The 11642-nt window shown below is 29.3% G+C and overlaps 1 protein-coding gene across 1 annotated transcript; it reads right to left on the reverse strand.

The window, feature by feature from the left end:
- Positions 1–10142: 10142 nt before the first annotated feature.
- LOC111677588 (PITH domain-containing protein GA19395) lies at positions 10143–11431 on the reverse strand. Its single transcript, XM_023438739.2, has 5 exons — positions 11076–11431; positions 10899–11020; positions 10579–10683; positions 10423–10508; positions 10143–10357 (listed from the first exon to the last, which is right to left on the reverse strand). The coding sequence occupies exons 1-5, from the start codon at positions 11277–11279 to the stop codon at positions 10233–10235; spliced, it is 642 nt and encodes a 213-aa protein (XP_023294507.2). The 5' UTR covers positions 11280–11431; the 3' UTR covers positions 10143–10232.
- Positions 11432–11642: the final 211 nt, after the last annotated feature.

Raw genomic sequence — 11642 nt, forward strand, 5'->3', positions numbered from 1 at the left:
TAAAAACTAGTCTCTAGTAGTCAACAGTCGACACAGCAATTCGACAAAGAGTCAATGCATACGAAGAAGACAGTAATTTCCAATAATAGTTAACCACCTGGATGATCGTAATTCGTATGTTTTGGGTCATTCGTCACGAATGTACTCTTTGTAATCGAGAATGAAGACAGTCGTCACTTTAGTGTCCTCTTTGTAAGCGGGGGCGAAGACAGTCGTCTTTTTGACTGTCCTCCAGTAACCTAGAGATTATAGTCTTAAAAGTTGTTTTTTGTACTTCCGAAAGACAGTCGTCACTTTAGTGTCCCCTTTGTAAGCGAGAGCGGAGGCAATCGTCTCTTTACAGTCTCTTTGTAGGGTGTAGTGTGACTATTGACTTCCTCGTAGGACAAGCCCATGTTAAAATGGTCGGTCATCTGGGTAGTCAGGTGGCTTTTAACCCTAAAAAGTGTCAAGGAGTTATTTTAGACCCCAAGCATTCTTTTTGCACACACACACACACACACACACATTGATCTCATCAGCTCTAGAATTCTGGATATTCTGCGCCGTATATTCCCGATTAATTTATATTTGACATAAGGTATAAATTGGCTCATGCACTAATAATATCAAAGATTTTGTTTGGATTTGACATTATTTCTGATCCCTGTTCTATTAACTAGACTGTTGACTACTCTATAGACTAGTCTTTAAACTATTCTATGTAGTTAGTAAACGTGGTAGTTCACTACGTGCGATTAGTCAAGTAGATTCAAAAGGCTCCGTTTTAACCGGACCACGCCACTCGTTAGGTGTAGTATTTAACAGTTTTAGATCCAGCCAGTAACAATGAGAAATCTTAGGATATCATTAAGCTTAGATCCAAATATCTCACTATGGTTAAATAAGAAGTACCTGTGAAGAAAATGGTTCCTTTTCACGTATAAAGCAGTGCATACGCAAAAAAAAGATGGAAGACCTTCCTCTTCTTTGTAACTGCAACAATATTCATTGAAGAGTAGACCAAACCTACTTGCATGTCTGTCTAGCACCCAGTGTCCTGTTATTACTACTATTAATCGGTGACTTGTGCGTTTTCCATTGAAAGAGGGCCACAACATATTGACCCCCTTTCATGTGTCTTGTTTATTCCACCTATTTTCAGCTTTTTGGAGATAGAATCTGATCACACTTCTCTTGATAAAACCTAACAGGGTTTGCTACTGGAACGAAGTTGGAGATATCAAGAGCAGATCCTGTTCTGGCAAGCTCATCTTTCCATAATAGTCCCTAGGCGACCCAATCTTAATTGATCCTTAATGTATTGCCTAACTATATAGGAAAGTGGTGGTATAAGAATTTAGTTTCTATTGATTGGTCTATGTATTATCTAGTCAATTGAATATCTTATGGTCTATTCTATATGCTATCTTATAAACTGTCAGGTAGACTTTGTCTATTGACTATCCTAGTGCTTTGACTATTTAATGAACTATTCCATGGACTGTCTATTGAGTGTCATATGGACAATTCTATTTACTAGTCTATGGACTAGTCTATATATTATCCTATATATAAGTTTATCCTATGGACAAGTCTATTGAGTAACCTATAGGCTACACCATATAGTAGTACATATAGGCGAAACTGAAGGGGTTTTCAAAAAAAAATTTATTCTCTTCACACAGACAAGCTCTAAGAGAATAAAACAAACTTGTGAGAAACTTTTAAACAACTGTGTTTATTTTTGTGCTTCTACTAATACATTCTCACCAGTTAGGTCTTTGACAGAACACTTAGGTCCTTGACAATTAGTTTCGACTATATAATACTATATGGGCTACACCATTAACTATCCTTTTAACTAATCTATTGTCTATCGTATAGACTATCCTATTGATAATACTAAATATAATGATAATTCTAAGTATATTCCCTATCCTATAGTCTAGTCAATTGACTAACCTATAGACTAGACTATTGATTATCCCATGGACTTGTCTATTGAACTAGTCTATTGACTATCCTATGGAGTAGTCTTTTGACTATCCTGTGGACTAGTCTATTGACTATCATTTGTACTAATCTTTTGACTTTTCTAGAGATTATTCTATTGACTATTTTATGGACTAGTTTTTAGACCATCTATCCTATGGACATGTCTATTGACTTTACTACAGGCTAGTTTTTAGGCTGTCCTATAGACTTTGTCTATTGACTATCTTATGGACTAGTCCATTGAATTTTTTTTTGACTCTTCTATGTCTTCTACTGGTCAATTGACTATCCAATGGTTTGCTATATTGACTACTTATACTAGTCTATAAAACATTCTATGGACTTAGCTATTGCCTCTCCTATGGACTATTCTATTGATTATCCTACTTATTTGTCTATTGACTAGTCTATCGACTGGTGTATGATCTATTCTATTGACTTATGAATGGATTGGTTGGTCTATAGCTTGGTTGGTTTGCAGCTTATGTAATTGCATAATACTTTGAGTTTAAGTTTTATGAGAAAAATTTTAGTAGGATATTTTATTTTTTTATTTAAAGTCATTGTTTAACTGGTATATTTTTAGTTTTATTTTAAAAACTTCAGCTAAAAAGCCTTTAGACTTGAAAAAAATAGAAACACAAACGGAATAATATGTATGAAAAATATATAATTTTGTTAGGAGATTTTTTTTTAATATTTAGATAAGTATCAAAAATAAAACATTATTAATAAAAAATAAAAAGCATTTTTCACACTTCTTAAAAAAAATGGAAAAAACTAAAAAAATAAATAAATAAAACACAGCGAAAATAACAAAAATTCATTATTAAATTATTAATAAATTAAAAAAAAAAATAAAAACTACATAAATCAATCACCTACACACACAAAAAAAAAGCATAAAATAAATAAATAAACAAAAAATAATAATAATAATTTAAAACATAATTAGTATAAACTCTAAGAGCCTAACATACAAACAAAAAAAAAAAAAATAATTAAAAATAAAAAATAAATTCATTTATATATAAATATTATAAAAAAATAGAGAAAAATAAAAAAATAACGAAATTGAATAATAAAAAATAAATAAAATTTTTATTATTAAAAAAAAGAAAAAATAATCATTTTCTAGAATTTAGCAATAAAAAAATTAAAAAAAACACAAAAAATTGCTGCAATTAAAAATAAAATAAATATTTGTTAAAAGCATAAATATATAAAAACAAACGCTAAATTAACATAAAAAACAACAACAACATATTTTTTAAGTAAAAAATAAATAAATAAAATAAAAAACATGGTCATTAAAAACAAAAAACAGAAAAACGCATAATTAATAAGACAAAAAAACTTTATTAGAGAGCTTGTATAGTAAGTTTAAATGAAAAAAATAATAATTATTATAGACAAAAAAAAAAAAACGCGAAAAAAAATTAAGCTAATTTAAACAAAAAAAAAACTATGCATTAATTATAATAAAAAAAATAACTAGAGTAATAGATGATAATAAAGCTAAATAAATAAATTTTTATTTAATATTATTAATAAAAAAAAAACAAAACGGCAAAATCCAACATTAAATAAATAATTCATAAAAAATATCAATAAGAAAAATCTAAAAAAAAACAAATTCATAAAAAAAATCAACCACAACCAACAACAACCTATTATTAAATAAATTAATAAAAAAAACATAAATTGCAATTGTTACATATTATCCCGCAAAAATATAATAAAAAAACAACAACAAATACCACACATTAATTAATATTAAAAATTAATAAATACATAAAACCATTTGTTTTAATAAACAAAATAAATTGCATTAAACAAAATCATAATTATAGTCTTTAACAAAACAAAAAAAAAAAAAAAAAACATTAAAACTAAAACAAAAATAAATTTAAAAAAAATTGTTAAGTTTGTACCAAAAAAAAAAAAAAAAACAAAAAAGAAATTAATAAATTAAAAAGAAAACTAAAGAATTAATATTTGTTTAAATTAATTAACTTAACCATAGATTGTTAAATTTATAATTAATTATTTTACTATTTATTATTAATAATTGTTATGTTACTTTCCCCTAAAAACAAAAGACTTTTTTAAACTCATTTTTTTTCTTTTGTAAATTTTTCTTTTTCTAAAAAGTTTAGAACCCTAAGGTCTGAAATTTTATTTTGAAAATTTCATAAAAATTTCTTTTCTTAGGGAGAACTTTAATGGATTTTTTTTTAAATAATACTAAAGGAAAATGTTGCTAGAAAGGGCTATACTTCAAACAGTTGCTTTACACAAGGATATGCTATACTAAACTAGTTTCGTGACTGGTTCTTTAGGACTAGAAACTGGTAATAAACTTTTAACTTTCTAACTAGTTCCGGAACTAGTTCTAAACTAGTTCCCTGACTGGTTCTTTAGAACTAGAAACTGGTAATAAATATTTTACTTTCTCTAATGATAAGATAACTGACAAAGAACTGCATTCATAAGTGGTTCTATAGTAAACAAGATGTATACTAAGTAGATAAGGTCTACAAGGTTTCTGGAAGGAAATTTTTACTGAACTAATTACATAATTGGTGCTAAGGGGATAAAGACCGATTTTAATAACATTATTTGACATTAAACATTCCTCGATAATAGGAACACTTCTAGACTATGGAATGGACTATAGACTTGTCTATCGAATAAATTAGAGACAATACTACAGAAGAGACTTAATACTAGACTATAGATAAAGTTTAATAAAAGACTTATCTAAAGAGTAAATTATATACTAGAATATAGACTAGACCAGAGTCTATAGACCAAACTAAACACTATTCAAAACTATAGACTTGACAGACTAGACAAAGAACTAGACTATAAACTAGTCTATAAAAAGGTGTAACACTAGACTAATCGAAGAAGTAGATTGTAGACTAGAATAAATACTGCACTTAAGACTTGACTAAACTATACTATTCTAGACTATAGACTTTATTAAAGACTAAATTTTGAATTGATTATAGACTACAAACTAATCTATGGGACTACTACTAATCTATAGACGAGGCTAAATAAAGACTAGACTATAGACAAGGTTAAACACTAGACTATACTAATAACTAGATTATAGACTATTACCCTGACTATTGAATTGACTTCAGGTTAGACATTAAACTTTGTCAGATAATGTGAAAACTTTTACACTATGGAATGGACTTTAATCTAGTCTATGGACTAGACTAGAGTCAAGACTGCATACGAGACAAAGACAAACATTAGACTAATCTAAAGAGTAGATTGTATACTAAAATATAAACTAAACTATAGAATTGACTATAGACTAGTATAAAGACTAAACTAAACACTATTATATACTATAAACTTGACTAAGGACTAGACTAAAACAATGTTTAACACTGGGCTAATCAAAGGTTTAGATTATAGTCTAGCATAAAGCCTAGACTTTAGACTTGATTATAGAATTGTCTATAGACTATACTAAACACTATTCTAGATCATAGACTTAATAGATGAGTAAATTTTCAATTGATTATACTACTACAAACTAGTCTATGGACTGGACTATAGACGAGGCTAAATTAAGACTAGACTATAGACAAGATTTAACATTGGACTAAACTAATTACTAGATCATAGACTATTACCTTGACTATTGAAGAAAACAACGGGCTACACATTACACATTCTCCGATGATGATATGGGACTATAGAGAGACTTAAGACTTAACTATAGACAAGGTAAAACACAAGGCGAATCTAATGAGTAGATAGTCTTTTCCACGACAATTGGTTCTTCGCACCGGAACGACTCGGAGTTCAACGAACAACAACCAACTATACACGTCGTTCCCATAACAATTCGATCTTCGCTTCGGAACGACCAGATTCTCAATCGGCCAAAGATTGTCAACTCAGCAACAGCTGTTTCAACTGAAAGTTTTTTCCCCAGGAAAGAACATCCAGTTACAACCAACCTGTTACAACAGCAACAACTATACACGTAAATAGTACATTATAGACTGTAATAAAGACTAGAATACAGAATCAACTATAGACTAGACTACAAAATGTTTGACATTTTACATACCCATATAATATATGAACTACAAGACGAGACCTAAGACTAGACTACAGAATTGACTATAGACTAGACTTAACACTATTTATACCCTACACCACTATAGTGGGGAGGGTATTATAAATTTGAGCTGATGTTTGTAACTTACAAAAATATTGGTCCAATACCCACCTTAAAGTATACCGATTCAGAATCATTTTTTGGTACAGGCCGCAATTTTCAAGATAATTTGATGAAATTTGGACCAAGCATGTTTTTTGGCACAGGGACGAAGCCTATTGAAAATGGTTGAAATCGGTCCATTATTTCACCTAGCCCCCATACAACCGTACCTCCCGATTTAAACTTTTTATGCCATAATTACGTCAAATATTCTGCTATCTCTTTAAAAATTGGCACAAATAAGTTTTATATAAGTATAAATGACGCTGCAGATTTTCGTAAGGATCGGCCTATATTTGACCCTAGCCCCCATACAAATCCCCCTTCAAAAAATGACTTAAACGTCTAAAATTGACTTGCAACCATTTGTATCGCAATGAAACTCAACAAAACTATATGTTATTTTTAAATATATCCTTTTCCCAAATTAACCGAGGATCGGCCCATATTTGACCTATATAAAGCCTCATTTAGAAATTTTAGTTTTTTATCAATAAATTGCTTTAATATTTTGGAATTATTGGTAATATTCAACATAAAACTTTCTTTATAAAAAATAAAAATTTTATAAAAAGTAAAAATTTTAAAAATATACTCATGGTGTAGGGTATTATATGGTCGGCCATGCCCGACTATACTTTCCTACTTGTTATACTATAGACTTGACTAAAGACTTAACTATGAAATTGACTATAGACTAGACAACAAAATAGACTACAGACTATACTATAGACTAGTCTATTGACTATACTATAGACTATCCTTTAGACGAGACTAAAGACTAGACTATAGAAAAGTTTAAACGCTATACCTATCTAAAGAGTAGATTATAGACTAGACTAAACACTATTCTACACTATAGACTTAACTAAAGACTACACTATTGAATCGACTATATACTACAAACTTTTTGACATTATATGTTGTTCGTTGATATGAGAACTAATACACTATGGACTAGACTTTATATACTATCTATGGATTAGACAATTGACGATACTACAGATTATACTATAGATAAGATTAAATACTAGACTAAATAGTAAATTATAGCCTAGACTATACCTTGACTATAGACTAGAATAAACATTATTCTAGACTATAGATTTCACTAAAGACTACAATTTAGAATTGACTATAGACTAGACTACAGACTAATTGTTGCATTTATCTTAACTAGATATATTTCCTAATATTTTAAAAGTATTTAAAACCAATGAGACTTCTATTAATTAACCTTAAAACTGTTATAATTTCCCTACTTTCTAAAGTGTTTATTACATGTGTTGTCCTTTACAGAAACATTTTCAAATCCTTAGTATTATTTAAGAAAAACTAAACTAACAACAGTTTAAAAAAAGTCCAATTAAAACTTTTAATTAATTCAATTAAATTTTGTTAATATATTAATTCTTCTAATTTAAATTCTCTATCTCTCTCTCTCTCTAAAAACAAACACATACATACAAACAAACATTAAAACAAAAAGAACATATTGCTGCTCTCACTATCATTTTCTCAAATACACCCACTAACGCCTACATAATACATATTAAAACTACTCTTCACCAAAGCTCACTTCACTTTATTATTATGTATTCACTTACTCAGTCGTCACTCAACACCAAAACACATACACCCTTTAACATTTTTTCTATACACTCTTGTCAATTTTGTTATAAACAAATTTATTATTATATAAAAGAAAAAATTATCTTTTTATCAAAAAGAAAAATAATAAAATTAATGAAATGAAAACCTAAAGAAATATAAATAAAAAAACTCACAATTTCTTATAAATAAAAAAAAAAATACTATAAAAAAACCAACAAACACCACAACAACAAAAAGGAAGAAAAAAGTTATCAACCAAATGAAAAAAAAAAATAAAATAAAAATAAATAAAAACAATGATAATGATATTTCATATGGAAAAATAAATAAAAATAACAAAAAGAAAAAAACACAATAAAAATTTAAAAATATTATAAAAAAAATTAAAAAAAATATATAAAAAACATTGAGTTTTATTTTCTAGGTTATACGTAGGTTTTAATGTATAAATTACATTAAAACAATTAAGATTAACCCCCGTATTCATAAAGATATTAATCGCTTATTTAAGGTTTATTAAGTACATGTTCTATGCGAAATTCCCACAATAAACCATCAATAACTTTATAAAGCATTACTGCATATGCGGGTAAGTTTTATGGGGAAACTATTTTTATACCCTTCACCTTAGTGAGAATGGTATATATAAGTTTGTCATTCCGTTTGTAATTTCTATAATATATATAAAAAGTATATATATATTCTGGATCCTTATAGATAGCGGAGTCGATTAAGCCATGTCCGTCTGTCTGTTGAAATCAGTTTTTAAAGGTCCCCAGATATCGGCCAGATCCGAATCTTAAATAATTCAGTTAGACATGCTTTCGAGAAGATCGCTAATCAGCAAAATCGGTGTATAAATAACGGTGATATGAGCAAAAATCCGAGACAACCTCTGAAAATTTCATCAAAAAACCACATTTTTTTTCATGCTTTGTTAAAAAAGCAACAACAACACTGTGAATTGGATAAAGATGTACATGTGCGTGTGGAGATGTAGACCTGGTTCACACTGGGAAACTTTTGTTGAGAAACTTTTGATTTTGTGTGTGAAAAAATGAGATGTTTGATATTTCTTTCTCTTTCTCTCACATACAAAAATCAAAAGTTTCCCAAAAAAGTTTCCTAGTGTGAACCAGGTCGTATTTGGTTTTATTCAGCTGTGTATTTTTATACCCTACACCACTATAGTGGAGAGGGTATTATACGTTTGTGCTGATTTTTGTAACATACAAAAATATTGGTCCAATACCCACCTTAAAGTATACCGATCGATTCAGTATCATTTTTTGAGTTGATTAAGACATGTCCGTCCGTCCGGCTGGCTGTCCATGTAAATCTTGTGCGCAAGGTACAGGCCGCAATTTTCAAGATAATTTGATGAAATTTGAACCAAGCATGTTTTTTGGCACAAGGACGAAGCCTATTGAAAATGGTTGAAATCGGTCCATTATTTCGCCTAGCCCCCATACAACCGTACCTCCCGATTTGAACTTTTTATGCTATAATTACGTCAAATATTCTGCTATCTCTCTAAAAATTGGCACAAATAAGTTTTATATAAGTATAAATAATACTGAAGATTTTCGTAAGGATCGGCCTATATTTGACCCTAGCCCCCATACAAACCCCCCTTCAAAAAATTACTTAAACGTCTAAAATTGACTTGTAACCATTTGTAACGCAATGAAACTCAACAAAACTAGCTATTATTTAGAAATATATCCTTTTCCCAAATTTACCGAGGATCGGCCCATATTTGACCTATATAAAGCCTTATTTAGAAATTTTAGTTTTTTATCAATAAATGGCTTAAACATTTTGGAATTATGGTAATATTCAACATAAAAGTTTCTTTACAAAAAATAGAAATTTTATAAAAAGTAAAAATTTTAAAAATATACTCATGATGTAGGGTATTATATGGTCGGCCATGCCCGACTATACTTTCCTACTTGTTTTGTATGTTTGCATGCTGTTCTGTTCTCGCGAAGGTAAGTGGGTATAACAAGTACAAGGAGATAAAGCAGTAATATGTTGGTAATACAGCTCATATTTGTATGAGGGTGGTAATACAGTTTGACGGTGGTATTACAGTACAACGGTTAATATTTCTTTCTGCTACAGTTTATAAATAAAAACTGTTTTTTAAAACACACTTGGTGAAGGGTATATAAGATTCGTCACAGCCGAATATAGAAATATTACTTGTTTTAGTTTAGATTGAGTTTTTAAAAGCACAAAAATTTTAAAATTTAACAAAACAAACATGGCGTAATAGTTAATTTCTAAACAATTCCAATTTTAAAGTCATTCACCTTTGTTTATTAAATAAGAATTTCGTATAAAAAAAGTATAATATGCGTGATTTGAAATCAATTCCATTTTACTGTATAGTACGATTGACAGCATCAAATGCATCACTTTTATGATCACTAACATTGGGACGGGCCTCATATGTACAAATCGTAACACCATGATAATGAGCTTCACTAAATTCTCCGCGGAGACCTAGAAAACAAACGCAATAAATATAAAAAAATTAAAACGAAAGGTTTGTGACAATATGCTCTTACCAATATAATATATTTTGGTATTATCATCACCATAATTGGAGGGTATATGTATGGATAAATGATGAACCGAAGAGAATGTAACAACTCTGGAATATATGTAGAAATAGGATGAAAATGATTAGGGAAATTTTATAGGAATAATAATTATATACTTACTTAGGGGCATATTCAATTTCGGCACGACTGTCTCTGGTCAATTCAAATTCCTGATCAGCTTTAGCTCTGACATCATCAAAAGTCATGGCAGGTCGATTTTTAAACCTATTTTTAAATTGTAAGATATTTATAAAAAATCTTTATATAAACGTCTTCTATTAATAAGACTTTTTGGTAAAAAACCGGCAAAAATTTGGTTTTACTAAACTAAATTCTAGACAATACACTAGGCTATATACTAGTCTATAGATTAAAGTAAAGACAAGACTGTAAAATAGACCTAGAAATTATGAAAATATAATAAAAATTGTAAAACTTACAATCTCATTTTATTGGGATGTGAATCATCATTGGCTCCCGCAATAATAATACCTTTCAATTTGACATTGCCCGTAAAGGGTATATTGAATAGTAACTCCTCATCGGCGTCACTCTGAACAAACTGAAAAACATAATATTTCCATTATATATTTGTCCATATATTTGTTTTCACTCACCTCCGTCAAGTCCAAACGTTTCTCATAGGGTTTAAAGACTTTCTTGCCACTACCCTCGGACTCTTCATTCAAACATTCTAAATTTTCCATATCGATCTTTTGATATAAACTATATTCAATGCCCATTTCAAGAGCATGATCAACATCGGTGGCCTCGTGACCACAACCGTGTCCATCATGATCGTGAGAATGACCGTGAGGCATTTTTAATTAGGAATATTTAATTCGTGCTAGTTTCTTAAGAAACAAATATTTCCAGCCAGCTGAAATTTCGCTAATTCACTTGTGGTTTTTTGCAATTGTTTACATTTGTGTGCGATTTTTGACAATTTGCAAAAAAGTAATAATTTCTGTACAGCTGTTTGGTTAGTAGTGAAGCGTTGCCAGCCGAAAGAATTGTTTGGAGGGAAATGCCAGATGTAAATTTTTATTGCTTTGCTAGCGTTAATTTTGTATGAGTCATGGTATATTTAGCAAGGTAGTCTCGTCGCTACAACAAATACAATAATACAAAAACAACAGGCATTTTGTTATTGTAAAATAGGCCAAACTGTCAAAAAATGTGTG

The sequence above is a fragment of the Lucilia cuprina genome, chromosome 2, assembly GCF_022045245.1.
Source record: "Lucilia cuprina isolate Lc7/37 chromosome 2, ASM2204524v1, whole genome shotgun sequence".
NCBI lineage: Eukaryota > Metazoa > Arthropoda > Insecta > Diptera > Calliphoridae > Lucilia > Lucilia cuprina.

Excerpts from the sequence above, each read along its gene's own strand:
- LOC111677588 (XM_023438739.2), bottom strand. The coding sequence starts at position 11,279 with ATGCCTCACGGTCATTCTCACGATCATGATGGACACGGTTGTGGTCAC. Across the intron at positions 11,021-11,075 it reads AACGTTTGGACTTGACGGAG|TTTGTTCAGAGTGACGCCGA; the intron begins GTGAGTGAAAAC and ends TATGTTTTTCAG. Across the intron at positions 10,509-10,578 it reads GAAATTGAATATGCCCCTAA|AGTTGTTACATTCTCTTCGG; the intron begins GTAAGTATATAA and ends CATATATTCCAG.